This window comes from Chenopodium quinoa, unplaced genomic scaffold (assembly GCF_001683475.1).
Source record: "Chenopodium quinoa cultivar QQ74 unplaced genomic scaffold, ASM168347v1, whole genome shotgun sequence".
Lineage (NCBI taxonomy): Eukaryota > Viridiplantae > Streptophyta > Magnoliopsida > Caryophyllales > Amaranthaceae > Chenopodium > Chenopodium quinoa.
In genome coordinates, this window is record NW_018744991.1 from 2,891,860 (window position 1) to 2,913,072 (window position 21,213).

Sequence of the window (21,213 nt, forward strand, 5' to 3'; positions counted from 1 at the left end):
TTTTTGATAGCTTATAGCCAGTGGCGATTCCAGTATGGGTTCAGTGGGTTCAGCTGAACCCATACTGGATCCAAAAAAGTCGAATAGGTTTTCTTAAAAGAAAATAAATTAGGTTAAATATTAAAGTTTGTCCATAATTTCACTATGTTAACGCGCGTTGTAGTGGTGAAAGCCTCAGTTTTCTTGACAAAGGTCAACTGTTCGAAATCCAAGCCCAACACTTTTCTTTCCTTCCTTTTTTTTTGTTTTAACTTATCCCCAATTCTCCAGTAGATTCGAACCCATAACGACCAATTCCTGGAATCGCCACTGCTTATAGCTACCAGTTTAACGGTTTTAATTCATGGATCTTTTGTTGTGTGTGTAATTGGATTGTGGTAACAAGCTGCTAATAAAAGGCTTCTTCTTAAATTGTTCGATAATTGTCACAACCAACATAATAATAGTTAGAACTTGGATTAAGGGTTCTACTACCATATTCAATCGGCAAAGTGAGCTTTCAAATAGGATTTGTATTAAAGGTTCTACTAAGAGAGCTTGTTGGTTTCATTGGCTCCTAGTGTTGTAAAATGTTCGAAAATGTACTAAACGAGTTGTTTGGTTTGGCTAATTCTTACTTGGGTGGCTTCTCATAAATATTTATTGTTATTCAAAGATCGCCTCGCCACTAGCGACTTTCGATTTGTCTGGATTAGATGTGTCTGTCTTGTTGAATTTAAGTCCAGACTTGTTCGATACCCTTTATGGTCATTGGTCAGGTCCATTAATGCTAGTCTTTGCCAAAGTAATCTACATTGAATTGTTTAGGTGTAACAATTGTTTCTTTATAAACCTTTAACCATTATTATTTTTATTTATATTTATATTTTTTTTTAAGATGCAACAATTATTTCATATTTATTTATACACAAACACACACTATGACTTTAAGTCTTTAAAATCCAAAATCTCCAACTCATAGATTGGTGAAATCATAGCCATCCATAATTTTACCCCCCCCCCCTTTTTTTTTTATGATTTTTCTGTGTCATCAATTTTTGTCTCTTTTCTCTGATTCTGTCTCTTATCTTCTTCTAGTCTAATCGGCATTGTCTTAGGCAATTTCTAGCATAATAATTACGAGGTAATAAACAATTAAACATAGGTGTCGTTTGGTTGCTATGGGAATTTACTTTCCATAGGAATTTGTATTTCATGGGAATTAATTTCCTACATCAAATTCATGGGAATTGCTTAAAATTGTTTGGTTGACATGAAGAAAGTTGCAAATCATGGGAATTTTGACTTACCTAGGGGGGGTTGGGTAATCAACTTCCCATGTTTTGTGGGAAGTCACAATTCCCATGAATTTGCAATTCCCTCATTTTCACTTTTTAGTGTCAACCAAACAACTCACCCATTTTCAAATTCCCATGATTTTTGACTTCCTCCATTTTCTTTGTGTAACCAAACAACCCCATAGAGTACAATGAATACATATTAACCATAGATATTTAGACTTTGCTTAAACTTAATCCGTCACTTCACAGTTCACCCAAAGGTATCATCCGTAATGAGAAAGGACTACCGACTACGCCAACCCTTCAATGTTAAGCCCTGTAAAACCATGGAAGTATGGAACTAATATGAAACATTGTCATCACCAGCAGGAAGTTACAGTCAATGGTTAAAATTGAGTTCGTTGTGGTGATTGCTTAGACATGAACTCATCAACATTCCTAAAACTTTCACCCCATGAAAATGGAAACTTCAAACTTGTTATATTTGAAGACAATGTGTTCTCGAACCTAACGTGGAAACATAATTTTAATCTGTACTCTGTAAACAGTAATTAAGATAAATACAGCAAAGATAAAAGGGAAGGAAGAAAGAATCTAATATAAATGGAGCATAACAAATTTAGAATTCTGTATGAATGATGAGAATGAGCAACAATGCACTAGCACCAGTGCATCACCTTGGCAAATAAGTAGGGGTTTCCTATCTTTGGGAAATGCGATATACAAATATCCCTTGAAATCACAGTTTATTGCAGCAAATATTAGCAGTTCCATTGTTTAGCATTGCTCGAATAAAATTATGGGGCATCCGATGCCATGTATCTGTACACGACAGACAATGAACTCTTGCAGTTGCAAGGACCCTTTCATCATGGGCTCCGATGCTATAGTTTACTTGCCACAACATACAAACCAGCCCGGTAGAGCCCTTCATCTTACCTACCAAAACGAAAAAAATTCCAATTTTCTAAACACTACACAGGGGTGAACTGTATCAGCACTTACATGAAAAGTGAATAATTTTGTTATTTAAAGTCACAATGATTCCTCAGACATATACAAGTATATATTTGTATATTAGTTAGTTTAATATAATGGTGGAATCCCGGAAGCTCATACAGTCATACCATGTGAGATGTGACGCAAAGAGATCTTCTACAAGTATCTTCATTTCCCAAGCACCATAAGTCCACAGCTATACCCAGATCACATTATTACATAAATTATTAGTATAATTCTATATCTTTTTAAGGATGAGTCAAATTGACAATGTAATTTACTTGCCTTATATTTCATATTAAAATAAAAAGCATTATGTGAGACTGGCTTATATAAAAGTTATTGTGAAACGGTCAACTTGAGGTAACGTTAACCCGTTTCAGAGTAACTTTAACCAATTTTGGGGTAACTTTTATTTCAATAGTTAGTGACATTTTATGATTACAATTCAAAAAATCAAAAGTAGTATTAATTATAGCTAGCTTCACCAACAAGTCCAAATTTCACACATTTGATGATCAACAACAGTAGCACAAAAGATAAAAGAAAAAGCAACTACATTATGCTTTATGCCAACGAACAGCACTATTGAAATTGATCTCGGCCTAAAAGTAGGATTTATCAAAAACACTTGAGGTTCATATTCCTTTGAGCTCCACAAATCAACTCAACAACCCACTTCATGTTTTTACTCACCTTTTGTCTTTTCTTTTCCTTTTTCAATTAATTTGAATTTTTCTAAGTTGCTAATAGCTACTTAGCACCTAAGTATGTCAATTGACCCCTAAATCACCATATATATAGTTACTTCCTCGATAATACAGGCTGGTGCCATGGCATAAAAGTATAAAACACCCTCGCAGCCTCGCTCAAACTTACTTGCTAGTTGCTGCATACTTGCATTGTTTTCATATAAGATATGGTACACATAAGGCATTAGACTTACTCGCATTAGTATAATTTCTATCCTTTTCAGCTTCCCATAAAAAAAGTACTCGGTAACTTGTTTGAGTTTATAGATCATTTCTATTGCAAGAGATGCGATAAGTTCTTCCAAACACCCTATATTGTATATATACTCTAACTATTAAGTCAGGTAGGAAGGATATTAAAAACTACTTCTCAACAAAAAAAAAAACAGAAACCCTAAAACTAGCTATACTATAGTGAGAATGATGTTGTGGTGAGACCGATTTCAGAGTTATGCATACTTTATATTGGAGAAATAGACTCGAAAACGGCGAGGGTAACTAGGGAGAAACAACAATCAGAATCTTGACCTTTCCCCTGCCTCTTCCACCTTCCTGCTTTGTTTTTTAGGAAGACGACCACCTTTCTTATTTCTTTAAGACAAATTCCAAACCCAAACTCGATCTGACAGTGTTACAGTGACAACTAATCAAGCTAAACGAGTGGTCTTCTCCATAATTATAGGGGGGCAATCATACACATTGGGAATTTTTAAGTGGCAATAAACATCATGATTAATCTCTCCAACGCTTAAAGCTCCTTTATAAAGAAATCTCAAGCAGGAAAAACAGGCCTATAATGTCCCACCACCATTGTGTCCATTGCACCAAATGAAAGCCAACTCTCTTTTGGCTCCTTCCATTTCATCCACTAACTTCTTTTCTCTCTTTTCCTAGTCTAGAGATTCCCCCCTCCTAAGTCAACCTTTAACAGTGTAACTAATATATAAATACTGCTATACTGAAATTTGGATAAACATTAGCCAATAAACAAGCACTCACAAACCTTAGATTAGCTCAGCCATTATGGAAAAAATGGATTCTGAGGATCCTCCTTCTATGCCTTCGACCCCGGCAACCCCAGGTACTCCTGGGGCTCCCCTCTTCGGAGGCTTTTCTGTCGATAGGCCTAAAAAGAAGTCACTTCTCAGTAGGAGATCCAATTGTTTCACTGTAGATACTTGGCCTAATGAGGAAGGTGGCTTGCCTGCTGTGACCTGCAGCATTACAATGCCACCTCCCCCTGTTCCTCTAACAAAGAAGGTAATTTCTAACTTTGATCAGTATTCCGAAATTCAGGGAAATTATGTTATTCAGAAAAATTTTCCATTATCGTACATCAAACAGTAAAAAAAAATTGTACTTTGTATATAATCAAATAAAAGGGCAAGAAAGCAGAAAGAACCTTCATCTGACTGAACTTGATTGTCTTTGCATCTGACTGATAATTGCTCAATCATATCAGGTGGTGGCAGAGTTCGTCGGTACTCTTATACTAATCTGTGCGGGGGCAGCTACTGCTATTGTGAATCAGAAGACGGATGGATCAGAGACTCTAATCGGCCTAGCTGCCTCCAGTGGCCTTGCAGTCATGATCATCATTCTCTCTACAGGCCATATTTCCGGTGCCCATCTGAATCCATCTGTCACCATCGCCTTTGCAGCACTGAGACATTTTCCATGGACTCAAGTAAGAAACCAAAACTATGACCTTCAACCTACCTTTTATTAATACACTGATAGGATTTACAAATACTTAACACAGATACGTTTTTCTTTATTTGATTATGTAGGTTCCAATATACATAGGAGCACAAATGTTAGCATCTCTATGCGCTGCATTTATTCTCAAAGCAATTTTCCACCCTATCATGGGTGGAGGTGTAACTGTTCCTTCAGTGAATTATGGTCAGGCTTTTGCATTAGAGTTCATCATCGCCTTCAATCTCATGTTTGTCGTCACTGCAGTAGCCACCGACACAAGAGCTGTAAGCATCAAAATTTTCTGTATTTTAATGCCTCTACCAAAAAATATACTTCTTTAAGAATGTCTCCTTTTAATCAAGCTTTCACTTCTGATATTTAAATATTCACGACAATTTAAAAAGAAGAAAGAGAGAGATAATTCTTCAGAATTAAACAAATCCAAAAAAAAGTAAATGCATAGAATCTTACATCAGAAAAATCCAAGCTTCAAGATACTGAATAGAAATTCTTGGCTTCGGTGAGGGTTTGCAACGTTAATAAGAAAATAACAAAATTACCATAGTGAAATAGTTTCAAGAAAGTCATATAACTTTGCACTTCAATCCTCACATTTAATACTACAAAAATAAAAATAAAAAATTGTTTGGAGCAAAAGGCGTAGTACATGGATAAGACTTAATATGCACAGCCTACTAGAGACTAGCATTAATGTTTAGTGGATTCTACTTAGCAATTAAAAATTACCCACCACTGCAGCAAGTAAACACAGACTAATATATTTTAAATAGATCTAATTATAAAGTATATTGTAAATGACTTATTTTATTATAAATGTTGGTAAACCATAAGGAAAAAGGGTGTCTACAAGGTCCTTTCCTCACACTACACTATTTTATGAAGAAAGACAAAGTGATATAAGGAATCTATTAACATGAAGGAGCTAAGAAAAACTGAAAACATTTGTAATGTTCTGCAGGTGGGAGAACTAGCTGGAATTGCAGTGGGGGCAACTGTCATGCTCAACATACTTATAGCTGGGTAAGCACGCCTCACCCCCTCTAAATCATAATCCAATTCTGGAAATTTACTCATGCTCCACCCATCGGGTGGTCAAATTCAGAATGTTGGCATATATAGCAAGAAATAATTGAACAAATTAACAAGTCAGATTTCCACATCAAAAAAGGGGTAAGTATAATTTTGAAAGCTCGTGTTTTAAATTGAATAATACTTCGTATGTAGGAAGTAAGAAGAAAGATAAAAGCATAAAAATACTTGAGATAACAAAAACTTCTTAATTTGAAATTGACACACACTTTTAAGATTTATTGAAAGTCTTAATAAATGGTTGAGAATGTTATAATACTTGTGATAGCTCTATGATATTGACAAATGAAAATTGCTAATTTCTAATAGTGTCAAATCATAAACCAAGACAAAAGAAGACATTCATAATACGTCTATGTTATTTGATTAAACAAGGTAACGCAATAGTCCAAAAATACATGATTCAGAAAATAGGCATGATTGGTATAACCTACATAAACCAGAATATATATAGACATAAAGTAACAAACTTTAATCTTACTTCTATTATTTTTGTTTTTGGTTTGAGAAAACAGACTTCAGTCTCATAATGAGTTCCCAACTTATATTGCTTACATCACATCAAGAAAAAAGTTGAAGAAAAATAAGACATAATACGTGTTGTGACAGATCTAAGAGGAAAAGGTATTATATTCATATTTGACGAATTATTCTCTGGGATTAACAAATGGGAAAGTTTCAAGAAGGGAACAAAACCACTCATTCAAAAGAGGAATTCAGGTTATTTAACTGTTTAATTAAAGGAAGAACGCGACAAAAAAGTTTATTTTCATCGTCAGATTCAATCATATACATTCATTCACAGAGTAGCTTATGCGTTTCATGATGAAACCATCTCAGTGCGTCACTAATGGGCACCATTACCCAAGATCATCTATCATAAAATTTGGATCCCATCGTTAAAAGGGAAGTTTATGTTTAGTATGGGTTGACTCAAAACAATACATGTCATGCAAACACAATATTAATGTACCACAATATTCCCAGTCCCATTAATCAATCCCCGTGGCCGTACCAAAGCACTGCAAATTATGAAATTCTATTTCTCTTTCTTCCACAGGCCTACCACAGGAGGATCAATGAACCCAGTGAGGACATTGGGGCCAGCCATAGCTGCAAATAATTATAAAGGGATATGGATCTACTTAACCGCCCCATTTCTTGGGGCACTATGTGGGGCAGGTGTCTATTCTGCCATCAAGCTGCCAGAGGAAGATGAAGATGCCCTCAAGCAGCCCTCAGCAGCAGCAAGCTTTAGAAGGTGAATTATTCAGAATGAATGATGGTGCTTTCTATGAGCAAAATGACAACTAGTATCTAGTTGATGTGTTCATTGTAAATGGTGTAATGTCAATCGCAAAAGAATGTGACCTATGTGAAACTGAGAGTTGAGTTTTCTACAGTTCATTGGAAGTTATACATTTCTCTTGGTGCAATGTCAAGATCATTAATGACTGTCAAGCAATGAACATCTCTCTTATGCACGACTGATCCTTATCACACCACATCATTTCTCTTGCAATGTCAGCTATTAATTATAGGATTAAAGATTGACACTAGCCAGAATCAACCATGACCCCCTTCAAAACATCCGCACAAGAATGATGCATCCGTGTCGACCCCATCCCAAAGGATAAAGAACAATGCATTAACCAACTAATCAATCCCCAAAACAATAATACAGGGAGAAGAAAAAAAAAGCTCTCTATACAACTAACTACAAAGAACAAGGACCCAATAGAAATTTAACAAAACACACACACACACATAAAAAGGGAAGAAAAAATAAAACAACAAAGGCAATACTCCTTACAGGCAAGTGAATATCCTAAAAGCAACATTTGATGGTTTACAAAACAAGTGAAAATAAGAAATAGTTCAAACTAACCTGCATGATGGGAAAATCTTAAAAGACGGTGGCCAATTGCACCTCTTCAGCAGACCAAAAGTCATTGTAGACATCCATACCGGTTACGTAACTTCCATCCACAGTACCTGAGCATGAATTTCGATCAATCAATTAGAGACACCACAAGCAGAGAGTACAAGTGTGAATCAAAATAAACCACTAGTAGAAACTATAAAGTGCCAATTGCTACAGCGAGAACAATGAAAGAAAATTAACTCAAAGAAGTCTGTCAAATAGTAGCAATAGAGAATGAACGAGAAAAATTGAACAAAACCACTCAAAAGTAAATTTCCTTGTCATCATAAGGATAATTACCACCACTTAAAAAAGGAGATCACTAAAAGTGCTTAAAAACCACTGTGTTTGCAATTCAGAAATATGCAAAATACAATTGAATAAGCTAAACACTTGGTTGCATTACTGATTTGAGCTGTAGGTCATACTTTAAACCAGCCTTCTAAAAGCACCCATTTCAATAATTGATAAAGTATCTCAAGGATATGCCAATAGTTAAGCTTGCTAAATTGTTTTGCTGAACAACTACACATAAATGCTTGTTTGCAAAATTTGGATGAGACAAGTAAGAGATAAGAATCAATAACAAAAGATTATCACAGCAATAGGCACATATTAGCAACAGTGACAAGCATATAAAACCACCAGCTATCTTAAGTTATAACACACACCTACACTTTGCTGTTCAGGATATTCCCGTATTATACACTTTTCTGTTAAGACAACGATGGGTTAAAGACTAAGAAGGGAATGGAAGATTGGAAAGGCGACGTCATGAGAGAGTAAGGGATCAATTTTCAATCATCTGATATGAAATAAGAACGGAAAGGGAAAGAGGAAGAGGAAGAAATTGGAGGGCTCAATTTTCCTTCTTCTTACAACAAAACATAACTAGGAAGACAAATTCAAGCCCAAATCTTCACTATTTCCTCCTCTTCTCACCATGAATTCTAACCATATACGTTTCCATGAGAAGTATGTGTCCTCTACCCTCCTCCCCTCTCACTACCTCTTCTCATACCCTCTTTCTCCCCCTAACTCATCTAGTGGCTGAATGCTTGACTATCTTCTTTTTGTTGCGTTACTTTTTCTCCAATAGTCTATATCGGTCATAGTTTGAATCTTAACCTGTCCCACTTGGCCATTTAACAATACATACTAGCTGATCAGGGTGACAGATTTTGCTTCTTGAGGTCTTGCCATCATCTGAGTTATCTTAGCAACAGCTACAATTGTCTAAGAAAATAGTTCAGAACTTACAAAATTTAATCTTCACTGGTATCCATTTTTACCTCTATATTCCAAGTTTCCAACCCCTTCACAGAATGGAAAAAGTTAGAAATTAGGCACCATCAAAGACTTCAGCAACCCGTCATAATCGTCAAACTAAATTTCTAAAATGTTAGATATTCAACATTTAAAGAACAATTTAGAAATAGTAGACCAGTCAGTCTACTCTACTGTTTCACCAGCAACCCTGAGTATTACTCGTGATTTCTCCAATATCACATTCTCAAACAACAAAACGAAACATAGATTCAGCTCATTCTAACTCACATGGAACTATCCATTCTTTATTACAAAGTAATACAACTAAGGACAATGTATTAGCATTTCAATCAAGTAAAAAAAAATCAACATACATCATCATACACAGGTTCAATATGTTATAACAACCTAAAACGGATACACAAAATGCAAAACACATAATGGGCAATAAACCTTCATAAACAGTGTGATTTAAAATTAATTCTCTACTCAAAGTGCCTATCACCATGATAACAATTTAAACTCAGAAGTCATAACATTAACCTCTAATGCACCTTATCAACATATACAAGTACTTGATATTACAAATACAATAAGCTATGATATAAAATGCACAGGCGCTATTACAAGAGACATCGAGCAATATTTGTTCATGAACACTGAACAATACGATTACAAGACAGAAAAAGCCTATCACATTGAAGACATTTCTTACTCAAATTCATAACATCGACCTAAAATGCATTTCATCAACACATATTCCGTAATACGAATGCAATATATGCTAACATAAGCAGTAGAGAATGTAACATCGTGCCACAAATCTTCATAAACAATCTAATTTCAAGACAATTCTCTACACAAATTATCTATCTCTGCGATAGCATTTATAATTGAATTCATAACACTGATTCAGGCAATAATGCAACTCATCAACACAAAATTCAAAAAACAAATAGCAACATTGCTCAATTTCATAATAAACCTTGATAAACTAACAGTGTAGATTACATTTGAAATTCAAATTAACCTAATCAACACAAAATTCAGCGAGAATTCTCATAATAATTAAGAGAGAAAACAGCAATAACCTGAGAAAGTGATACTCGATTCAAACAAGCGCAATACCGGCAATCGGATCATCATCATCAATTTTGGACTTCCGCTTGAAGAATTTGGAGAGAGAAAGCAGGAAGCAAGCAATGACGACGCCGATGACGTCAGCGACGGCGTCTTTGGCGGAGGCGCCAGAGGAGCGGAAGAAGCCGAGGTGATCGGCGGCTTCTTTGGCGGCGCCGGCGAGGAGAGAGAGAGAAGCGGCGAAGAAGAGAGAGCGACTTCGGAGGAAGGAGGAATGAGTGAGAGAGATGAGGAGAGAGAAGAGGAGTGTGAGGGAGAAGCAGAAGATGATGTGGTATAGCTTGTCTACTGATGTCCATGAGTCTTGCCCTTCCTCCATTGTTGTGGTGTTGTTTGGCACTAGATGTGGATTGAGGAGGGAGTTGCAATATGTCAAACTAGCAGCGTTTATGACCACGACGACGTGATAAAGGTGTCAAAAACATACCTGATTCAATTTGATCAGACTACATGATAACAAACCCGGTTTAACATGACTCGCGTTTAAAATAGATCTGACCTGACTCTATCGATAACGACCCAATTTTGCAAATTGACACCTCCCATAAACATTATGAACATTCTCAATGAAAACTCCAACACTTAGTTTTTCATTGGTGACCCCGAAATTTTTGGTTTGGTACATTTATACTTCATGTTGGTGTAATTGTACCACCATAAAGTCTAAAAATAGGTCATGTTGATGTAGTAATTGTACCAACATAAAGTTTAAAAATACCAACAATCTTGTTGGTATAAGTATATTGGTATAGTAATTATACCAACATGAAATCTAAAGATACCAACGAGACTTTGTTATTATCGTTGAAGACAGGAACAATTATTGATTCAGACAACCTTAATCTCCTCTCAAACATGACCTTGTGAAGCAAAGAAACTTTTTGTTCTATTGACACTCTGTTGCCTCGTTTTTTTGTTTTTGTTTTTTTTTTTTTTTTTTTGTGTTTTGCTCAAATATTAGATGCCAAGTATTTTGCTCGAACACAGATTTATTATACTCCCTCCGTTTTTAAATACTTGTTTCATTTCTCCATGCGCAGAGTTTTAGAAAGAAAAAATTGGATAAAGTAATACAATATGGAGATAGTGGGGTAGTTGAGAGAATAAAAAATTGTAAAATACATTAGTGGAAGAATTAGAGGAGAAAGATTATTATGTTGGGTCTACTAGGTCTGAGAAATAAATTAAATATTGTAAAAACATTCCAAAAAAGGAAATGGAGTAAGTATTTAAAAACGGCCAGAAATGAAAAGTAGAACAAGTATTTAAAAACGGAGGGAGTATAGAGCAACGATTATTGAGCGTTTGTTAATGTATTAAAATCAAACTTAAAAATTTTGGTCGAAAGAAATACTAAAATAGGGCAACCGTAGTTGCCAACTTTGTCAATTTGTCCCAAAAACCTTGCTCATTTTGGCTTGTTTCCAAAAATTAGATCAACACTAATAATTGAAGTGATGAAAATCAAAGTGTCACAATCACCAATAGACGAGGGCGTGAATGAACGTATAAGCAAAATTGCAACCATTGGATACCACTTGAAAAAAGTTGTCCACTATAGAATACAAACTACATATGCTTGTTTTTATAAGCATTCTCCGATACATAATGCACCTATGCATATTATGCAAGCCCTAAGTCATCTTAGCAATCAGCTCGTTTATATTTTCCTCGCGATTTCCAGAGTCTCCACCATTCTTGAATAGATTTTTCTTGCCTGAGAATCCATCTTGAGGCTTGGCAAGGGAGAAGGGCCATAGAAAACGAGTTACCTCCTTAAAGTGTCGGCCAACAGAATGAATTTCGTGGACCATATCCTCAAGACATAAAATACCATGCTGCCCCAATGCCTGGACAGAAACAATTCACATTCATCATGTCTTGCTATAAATCTTTAGGAATGAAGAAATTTAATGGCAGCTCATCAGAAATTAGTAACTGTAGCAATTTTTAGATTATCATACCTGCTCGATGACATTATTGTCTGTTAGAGGAACCCTCTCCTTTTCCACCTTTGCTAGACCCTTCTTAAAGATGAGGTCCCTCACATTTTTAAGATTTGGATACCTACAGTTAGTGGACAGCTCTAATGAGAGAAATAAAACAAACAACAAGCAATGCTAATATCCTTCGTTAGAACCTAATGACTTTATATGGCATTAAAGTGTTTCATCAAGCACTGGTTTTTAAACTTAAAAGAAAATTGATGATGGACAGAATAAAAATAGAAATGCCGCCAAATACTGTATTTAATCCTAGATTAAAAACTTAATCAATGAATACTTGTCATTGTATTACTTTTACAGCACAAAACAATCATCTAAGAGCACACACCAACGTACAACCCGAATCATACAAAACAAGAGGTCAGAAAACTGACTGACAAAACAAAGCCAAGAAGCAATAAAAACTTTATGTGGCTAGTACCCCACAGACTGCTTACAGCTTACACAATTCAGAAAAGCCAGTCATACATGAGGTGGACTGTAGGATACTCGCATGTCAGCTTCTCCTAGCTGGCTAGCTCCCATCCCCACAGGTTAAAGCATCCAGGCAAAAGAATGAACGACTAAGGCTCAATTTGGTTTGACGTAAAATATATTTAATGTAAAACAATTTTACATGGAAAATACTATTGCAACATTAGGTCTTCCTTTCTTTGGTTCTATGCAAAGTAAGGGAGAGGATAAATGAGAGGAGAGTACAAGGGAGATAGGAAGGAGGGAGGACGATATAGTTTCCCTTCCTTTATAAAGGAAAACTGTTTACAAACCAAACAAAAATAATTATGGGAAATGGAAAATTCGTTTTCATGGAAAACATTTTACACCCAACCAACACTTCCTAATACAAAGTATAACTTTCTCCTTTCAAAAGAAACTAAAGATAGAGAACCATGCAGTACTTCAAGAAGATATACAAGATCAACATAGGCAAAAGGACTCATCACTTTGTACTTGTGTAGTAGACAAAACATGCAGCAGGAACGACCATAATGTTTATTGATATTCCAAGACTTAATGAGAATTATGACAATAGATAAATTCAAAAAGCATCAAATAAAGTATATAATTAGCCATAGTCTATAGTTCTATACTTCTATACAACCAGCACACAATAATATTATATCCTTACCCATAAGTTACATATGGTTCCACCTTGTTCAACATTGCTAGAGTCCCTTCAGTTGCTTTTAAGAAAACACCACTGTATATTTTCTTCAATCCAAATGACCTCAAAATCTTCTGAATTTGTGGATGAACAGGTGCATTACTGAAAAATAATAAATCACATTTAATGAGAAGGTAATGGCAATGGTAACTATAAAGGTAAATTTGCATTCAAGCCCAAAAAACAATGATACAAGTTCTCAAGTCTCAGCTCACCCCTGAATTCGGATGACAAAGATAAGCTTTGATGATGATGCAGTGGAAGTTTTCCGCCTCTTAACTCTCTGCTTCATCTTGACCAAATCCATTTGCTAAAATGGAATTTCAGATAAAATAAAAGATAAGTAGTAAGTAAAGAGTGATACACTGATACATAATAATGAATAAAATAAAAAAATAAAAAATCCCTAATCATATAGAGAATGTAACTCAACAACTCAGAAACCATGTATGCAACTCAAAAGAGCAAAATAGAAAAGAATTTGCCCAGAAGGCAGAATTATAAGTATAGCTTGCTGATACATGTGACAAAATGATAATTGCAGACATAAGACACCTGTATTATACTTCAAACTACTGTGATACAGAATATTTTACCAGACAACCACAAATATGATTTTTTTTCCATATCTGATACAATTAAAACTAGCATGTACTATAGCCATCCAAGCTGGGTAATCCCTAAAACCCATATGCAAAAAACCTTATCTCCAACGATGTTAGGGCAGCTCAAGAATTAACAAATACAAGATCCACAGAAACAATCATAAGAAGAAAGGAATCCCCAAAGAGTAATTATCTGACCAGAGGCACATAAAAATACTGTAAGATATAATAAATATTTTGATTCTATTACAAGGGATGTGAATGTCAATGCAGGTATAACAAAACTACAAAAGACCTACTCCAATGAGGCAGGGATCGAGTTAAGTTTGGTGGGTAGTGGGGCAGAGCCGCAGAGGTGGGGAAGAAAATTGTACCCGTTACCCGCTATGGATGATGGGACAAATGTAAATCTTAGGTTCATACTGTGCCACATCTGCCCAAGTAAAATGAACTACTACCCAGTGATAATTTACAGCAACTTAAACCAATAATTTCTGGAGAGGACAAGAGATCCAAATTAATTAACTCTCTTATGGCAAATGAATTTTGCCATTCTGCACAAGCAGAACCCTTGTCTCATCAATAGTTAAAACTCATAGGAAATAGGCAGCAGCAGTGAAATATTTCTTAAACCAGACAAGCTAAAACCTTTTCTATCCCAGCTCATACATCATTCCTACTTCCTGTGTCAGCTCCTTGCTCACCACGTTTAACAGAACTAGCTAAAAAACCTAAAGTACACTAGCTAAAAAACCTAAAGTACACTAGCAAAAAATGTCACTATGCCATTGTTCAGATTAGAAGTCCCATAGGGAATAAATGTTAGATATTTAAAATCTTCTTCCAAAAAAGTACCAAGTACCAACCAAGCTAAACCTCGTCTTTTTTACTTCTTAGTCTAATTCCCATTTGGCTAATTTCAACAAGCAGGATAGAACCAGCATAGGCAGCATTGTTGTCATTAGTAGGCTCAACAGAGAACCTATATATTTCTTGCTCATGACTCATGTCATGACTCATGAGTCATGAGCAAGAAATACACTGTGATCATAACTCTCTCTTTCAAAAGGTGCATCATATACTCAATGACCTCACATTCTAAGGCTCGACACCAAACATTATAATTGAAGTTACACAGAACATATCACACAAGGGCACACTACAAAAAGGATCAATACAAGTAGATAACTAACTGAGATGTCATAGCAAGACAAAAGGCTGCTCCTGATTGACCCACTCCAAGATAAAACTACTATCTATTAAACTCTCCCCATGAATATACACCTAAGGAACTATCTTCATTGCCAATTTATTCCATATATAATTCTTCCCCAATATGCTGCCGGAAACCAAAGATGCAACTCCAAAATAAAACTCCATGACTCTATCAAAACATCATCACATTAACTCTAAATTGCCACAATAAAAATAATCGTAACATTTGAATCAATACTACTAATTCTTCAAGCCACGCGACAGAAATTATACCTATCAAACTATCTTCTAAGCTTGTTCATCCCAAAAAATACTTTCCAAAAACCAAAAAAAGCAATTTGCTAATTTTCTACAACTCTTGTTCACCCTAACATAACTTCAAACATTATAACAAATCACACCCACAAATCCTACTTGGATAATATGAAGAAAACCCTAAAACCCCACAATAGTCAATCCAACATTGTAATCCTGACTTTCGCATCAACCAATCACATCTGTTACAAAATTAACACACACAAAAAAAATCCTAATCAAAGTATACCCATCAAAATCATAACCAAAAAAAATGAACCCAACATTAAAATTCCAAGCAAAACTGAAAATTGTGTAAAAATAAATCCGAAAATAAAGAATGAAGGAAAGAAGATTACTTTACTTCTGTACTCCTTGATAAAATCCTCAGGTTTCTTAAAAGCAAGCTTCTTGTCTTGTTTGATTTTCCATTGTCTTTCCAACAATTGTTGCCTCCTTCTAATCGCCCAATCCTCACTATGCTTCCTCTTCTTCAACACTGTCTCTTCTATGTAATTCAATGCCTGCTCCTCTTTTTCTGCCATTTTTATTCTGCAAATTTCTCAAAAAAACATATTCATTCAATCAATTGTACCATTAATTCGCATGAAAAATCGCTTAAACAGGAAGATGTGAAGGTAAGAAAATAAAAAGGAAAATGAAAATTTACCTAGAACTGGAACAATATTTGAAGAGCAATTCGAAGCTCTGAATTTGGTTGAAGAGCTGAGTGAAGGAGGCTGAGAGCTGAGGTGTCTAAAGGGTTTACAGTTTAGGGCTTTAGGTCATATATGTTGGCAAGGTTCTCTCCACGATTTCTGTTTTTTTTTTTTTTTTTTTGAATAGATTTCTGATATTAATTTTATTAACTTTAAATTAATTATTACTGAAATTAGCTTAAGTTTTTTCAAAAAAAAAAAAAAAAAAAGAAATTAGCTTAAGTTTACTAATTAAAATTTATTTTAATAATTCTTTAATTTCTCTTTTAATGTAATTCAATAAAAAAAATTAAAAATAATTTTAGCTCAATAAAAATAAATTTAATCGATATATTTTATAACATAAAAGGAACAAATATAATAAAGAATTAGTAAAAATAATAGTTTTGTAAAAATGAGGTGGAGAGAATGTATCCTTACTTTGACTTTTATACTTACATTTGATCATCTTTTGTGATTTATACATAACAAAAATATAAACGTGTTGAATCTTATTTGATTATCTAAAGAAAATGCTATCATATATTTTTTTTATTTTTTTTTCTTATTAAGTATAAAGATATTGACTATTAGATTTAGGGTATGTTCTCATTGACTGAGCTGAACTGAGCTAAACTGAACTGAACTGAAATGAATATTTTATAAGAGAAGGAAATTAGGAGCTAAGCTGAAATGAACTGAATTGAAATGAACTGAACTGAACTGAATTTTAACGTAAAAGAACAGGCCCTTACATCTTGATAAACGTTATAAATGAGCAAAACTATTATATTTATTTATAAAAAAAAATCATTTTTACAGATTTAAAATATAAGGTGATAAGAACATGTTTCATTGTCCACTATAGTTGACACGTAACACAAATGTTAGTGGAGTAATTTGACCTAATATTCTTGGATTTAGAATAAGCAACCCCCGAGTGCACATAAAAATCTCATAGACACTACACTATGACAAAATTGAATTTGTACACAACCTTACCCATTGTTTCATAACCCATTTTAAGCACGAGGCCCGTGTATCCAACATTTCGACTTGGTATGAGGGGGTGTTCACAACATTTGATTAGTCGAGCTTATTTAAGGCTTGTCTTGGTCAAAGCTCAATACAGGCTCGACTCGAGTGGGCTTTGACTTGAATTTGGATTCGACTCAAGATCTTCACGAGCCAAGCCTAAAAGCTCATGAACCAACAAGTGATATAATGTAAAGTTATAAAAAAATAAAATTTAATTGTTTTTGAAACAATGACTATCCGCCTTTTTCTAAGCCAAGTTGAGCTCACCTCTATGAGTCTCGTCTACTCAAGCTCAACATTTATAGGCTTGATGAAATTTGAGCTCGAGCCAAGCGGCCCGAGCTTACCTAAGCTCTTTTAACACCCCTTGACAAGATGACTTTTTTTTTTCTTTTAGGATTGACAAGATGACGCTAGAAAGACTACCATCAAACAATGAAGTGTTAATTAAAAAAAAAATTGCAAAGTTTAAGGGTTCGTTTGGCATCGCTGTGGTTTTCTGTTTTTTAGTTTTTTGTTTTCCAAAATCATATGATATATGTAATATAATGAATAAAAAATTAGTCAAATTTATTAAGAATATGATAATTTTGAAAATTGACAATAGAAAAATGGAAATACTTTTTTCTTGTTTTTGGTTTTTTGTTTTCAAAAAATCTGAAAATAAAAAAATGTCAAACAAGTCCTTAGTGAAGTGCGAAAAAATGGAGGGAACGTTAAACTCCAAAGCAACCTATTTTTCAGAAACCAGTGCTTCCATTCGCGGGTGATTAATCCCAACAGAATATACGACACGAAGCCACAAATTCTGCTTAAAAATGGTTCGATTTCAAATTTTCTCTAACAAATTTCAATTTAGGTTTCAACAATTTTCAAATTTTCAATCTTATTTTCTTATGCTAATTACTACTTAAATTTCAGATTCACATTAAATACATAATTTGTTAGGTTAAAGATTATGCTTTGATTCAAGTAATTTTGACATTATGCAATTTTTTTTTTTAAATGCCGATAGAATTTTGCTTAATTTGAACTTCAATTTAGTACAGCAGTATTGAATTATTATTATTCTGTGATTCAATACTCTTAATTGTGGATATTGATGTTATACACATGAAATTTAGAGTGGAATTGCATATATGCTGATGTTATTTTATTTATTTTTGGGTAAAATATAATGCAGTTTATTTGAATTAATGTTTGGTTGATCATATCAAATTAATAGCAGAATTCTTAGAGTTGAGGTGAGATATGGCCGGCCAGTGGATATTGTGCAAGTGTAATGCGTCCCTGTCGTTTAACTCGCACATACCGGACTCGGTCTGCCTTCGAAAAGGATTCATTCATATTTTTTGTCATCCTATTTTCGTCCTCCATAGAATTTACAAGCTTCATATTTCTTGTTGTACATTGTCTTCTCCTTGGTAAGATCCTTTTTTCTTTTGGTACTTTTCTGTTCTTTTGAATCCAGTTTATTACAATGACTTCTAGTTATATATTGTTTTTGGTATCAAAGTTCATGATTAATGTTAATTACTAAGTGCATGCTTGATATGGATTTGTGGAGTATTATTTGCTATATTTACCCTTTTTTCGATTTAGTTTCCAGTCTAGTCAAATTACATTGTCAACGTGACTAGTAATTTGGAATAGAGGGGGTATATCTGAATTAAAGTTCAATTGTTTCATTTATACAACATAGTTTTATTGACTGTGTTTCTGTATTATCTGACCAAGAATCTCAAATAGTTGGAAAAAGAAATTAAAGGGGAAAAGAGGAATTTGTATGATATAATGATGAACTAGATTTATTTCTTCATGTTCCTATGGCGTTCTTTTGAGCTTTCACTCTGTTGATGATTCTTTTCTACAAGATTTTATCAGGGAACAAAGTAAATTGCCTCCGTAAATGTTATTAATAATTGATAATGAAAAAATGGTAAAAGTGTATCACAAAGCTGATACCATGTTATTTAAGGAATTAGGGACATATATGAAACTGAATTGAACTTCCAATATTGTGCTGGATATTTAGGAATTCTGCTAGCTGAAAGCCTCTAAGGTTGTCCAAATGGAGAATCAAAACAACTTAAAGAAACCCCTGCTATCAGAATCAGTTGATCCTTCCTCATGCCATCAGAAGGATGTAGCAAAGAAGAAGAAGAAACTTCATCGGTCTAGAAGTGCTCCTCTCATCGTGTCCCTCCCTGGAGATTTTCCAACTGTTGATCACGAGCCTGATCCCTCACCTGAATCCCTCTTTAAGAGACTCCATCCTAGCTTTAAAAAAATAACTATGTACTTGTCTTTTTACCTTCTTACTGGTGGTGTTTGTTTTTATATAGTAAGAGATCAGGTAAGTGGTAAAAAGACTAGTAATAGCATCATTGATTCTCTTTACTTTTGTATGGTTACCATGACTACAGTCGGATATGGTGATTTAGTCCCTCAAAGTGCCCTCGCTAAAGTCCTTGCTTGTGCTTTTGTCTTCTTGGGGATGGCTTTGGTAGGGTTAGTTCTTAGCCATGGGGCAGATTATCTCGTTGAGAAGCAACAGGCATTGCTCATTAGAGCATTGCAAATGCGCAAAAGATTTCAACCAAGTGACGTTATGAAGGAGATTGAATCAGGGAAAGTTCGATATAAGTGTGCTGTGGTTGCACTAATCCTTTTTGTACTTATCGTCAGTGGGATTGTTTTCCTGATTTTTGTAGAGAAGTTAGATACTCTGGATGCTCTTTACTGTGTTTGTGTTACAATGACATCCTTGGGTTATGGAGATTTTAGCTTTTCAACAGAAGGAGGTCGTGCTTTTGCAGTTTTGTGGATATTAATGAGCACTATTTGCTTGGGGCAATTCTTCCTCTATCTTGCTGAGCTTAACACAGAAAGTAGGCAAAATGCCCTTATCAAGTGGGTTCTTACTCGACGTGTGACTATTGTAGATCTAGAGGCTGCTGATATGGACAACGATGGAGTTGTAGAGTAAGTGTTAAATATAGCATTTTTACATTTTTACGTTTCAGAGGAATAATAGCTGCACATAATGTAATTTATTGCCTTATTTTTTCTGAACTAAAAATTTCCCTTTCCATTCCAATAATGTAATTCTTTTTTGGATGTTTGAATAGATGTCACTTTTTTAAATGGCAAAAAGAATAATTAAGTTTAACTGGATATCCTAAAAGAACCTCATTACACAAATTAAATCAGGTTAGTTCAGCTCTTACAATTTACTTTTTCTGAATGGATGTAACAAAATCTATGATACTACGTAATACATAGTACTACCAGATGAATTTAAGTGATGGATTAATAGTGTTAAAGTCCAACTAATCATGTAAAAGATGTATTTTGGTGTAATGATGGGATCAATTAAGGCTTTTATATGATTATATGATTGATTTTGATGTCATGAAATCAAACCTTGAATCATAAACTGGTTCACAATCACCTTACTACTTATTACTGAGTATAAACTCTTCGTTTTATCTTTTTTTTTTTTCTTCAAAATAGAATCATAGCTCCATGTATCTTATTACTACATTATTTAACCTTGCAGTGCTGCTGAATTTGTATTGTATAAGCTGAAGGAGATGGGGAAGATTACACAGAATGATATATCACTTGTAATGAAAGGTTTTGAAGAACTAGATGTTGATCAGTCGGGAACTTTGTCGGTGTATGATTTGCAACAATTAGCTTCATAACCTACATCCATAGTGATCACCAAAGCAGTGCAATAAAGAGAATTGTGGATGAGTAGAGCTATGAGAAAGGATTGTGATTTTTGGTATTTCTTGTGTGGCATGATTTTGTAAGTGTGCATGTATATGCCTGTTTTTCATCTTTTGACTTGTTGGTTGTTTGGGTATGTCACTACTCACTACTTTCATACGTAACAATCCTCTCTTAACAACGATGGGTATGTAGTGAACATCATTGAAAACTTTTTGCCATCTTGTAAACGAGATTGAAAATATATTGATATACAATCACTTGTACATTTATCAGTGT

At 34.5% G+C, this 21,213-nt stretch overlaps 4 protein-coding genes and 1 long non-coding RNA gene across 5 annotated transcripts; 2 read left to right on the forward strand and 3 right to left on the reverse strand.

Moving 5' to 3' along the window:
• Positions 1-1,852: 1,852 nt before the first annotated feature.
• LOC110706978 lies at positions 1,853-4,523 on the reverse strand. Its single transcript, XR_002508413.1, has 2 exons — positions 4,434-4,523; positions 1,853-2,219 (listed from the first exon to the last, which is right to left on the reverse strand). It is a non-coding gene; the product is annotated as an uncharacterized LOC110706978 (long non-coding RNA).
• LOC110706975 (aquaporin NIP6-1-like) lies at positions 3,146-7,278 on the forward strand. The gene is made up of 5 exons (XM_021884987.1): positions 3,146-4,291; positions 4,494-4,718; positions 4,822-5,016; positions 5,712-5,773; positions 6,903-7,278. The coding sequence occupies exons 1-5, from the start codon at positions 4,055-4,057 to the stop codon at positions 7,105-7,107; spliced, it is 924 nt and encodes a 307-aa protein (XP_021740679.1). The 5' UTR covers positions 3,146-4,054; the 3' UTR covers positions 7,108-7,278.
• A 134-nt stretch (positions 7,279-7,412) lies between these two features.
• On the reverse strand, positions 7,413-10,695 carry LOC110706976. Its single transcript, XM_021884988.1, has 2 exons — positions 10,127-10,695; positions 7,413-7,837 (listed from the first exon to the last, which is right to left on the reverse strand). Exon 1 carries the CDS (start codon positions 10,492-10,494, stop codon positions 10,147-10,149), a length of 348 nt encoding a protein of 115 aa, XP_021740680.1. The 5' UTR covers positions 10,495-10,695; the 3' UTR covers positions 7,413-7,837; positions 10,127-10,146.
• A 981-nt stretch (positions 10,696-11,676) lies between these two features.
• On the reverse strand, positions 11,677-16,283 carry LOC110706979 (60S ribosomal protein L7-1-like). The gene is made up of 6 exons (XM_021884989.1): positions 16,131-16,283; positions 15,820-16,012; positions 13,562-13,656; positions 13,311-13,448; positions 12,140-12,242; positions 11,677-12,025 (listed from the first exon to the last, which is right to left on the reverse strand). Exons 2-6 carry the CDS (start codon positions 16,003-16,005, stop codon positions 11,810-11,812), a joined length of 738 nt encoding a protein of 245 aa, XP_021740681.1. The 5' UTR covers positions 16,006-16,012; positions 16,131-16,283; the 3' UTR covers positions 11,677-11,809.
• Positions 16,284-19,186: 2,903 nt separating this feature from the next.
• On the forward strand, positions 19,187-21,213 carry LOC110706982 (two-pore potassium channel 1-like). Its single transcript, XM_021884990.1, has 2 exons — positions 19,187-20,181; positions 20,759-21,213. Exons 1-2 carry the CDS (start codon positions 19,268-19,270, stop codon positions 20,904-20,906), a joined length of 1,062 nt encoding a protein of 353 aa, XP_021740682.1. The 5' UTR covers positions 19,187-19,267; the 3' UTR covers positions 20,907-21,213.

Excerpts from the sequence above, each read along its gene's own strand:
- LOC110706975 (XM_021884987.1), top strand. The coding sequence starts at position 4,055 with ATGGAAAAAATGGATTCTGAGGATCCTCCTTCTATGCCTTCGACCCCG. Across the intron at positions 4,292-4,493 it reads CTGTTCCTCTAACAAAGAAG|GTGGTGGCAGAGTTCGTCGG; the intron begins GTAATTTCTAAC and ends CAATCATATCAG. Across the intron at positions 4,719-4,821 it reads GACATTTTCCATGGACTCAA|GTTCCAATATACATAGGAGC; the intron begins GTAAGAAACCAA and ends TTGATTATGTAG.
- LOC110706976 (XM_021884988.1), bottom strand. The coding sequence starts at position 10,494 with ATGGAGGAAGGGCAAGACTCATGGACATCAGTAGACAAGCTATACCAC.
- LOC110706979 (XM_021884989.1), bottom strand. The coding sequence starts at position 16,005 with ATGGCAGAAAAAGAGGAGCAGGCATTGAATTACATAGAAGAGACAGTG. Across the intron at positions 13,449-13,561 it reads TTTGTCATCCGAATTCAGGG|TAATGCACCTGTTCATCCAC; the intron begins GTGAGCTGAGAC and ends ATTATTTTTCAG. Across the intron at positions 12,026-12,139 it reads ACAATAATGTCATCGAGCAG|GCATTGGGGCAGCATGGTAT; the intron begins GTATGATAATCT and ends GTTTCTGTCCAG.
- LOC110706982 (XM_021884990.1), top strand. The coding sequence starts at position 19,268 with ATGGAGAATCAAAACAACTTAAAGAAACCCCTGCTATCAGAATCAGTT. Across the intron at positions 20,182-20,758 it reads GACAACGATGGAGTTGTAGA|TGCTGCTGAATTTGTATTGT; the intron begins GTAAGTGTTAAA and ends TTAACCTTGCAG.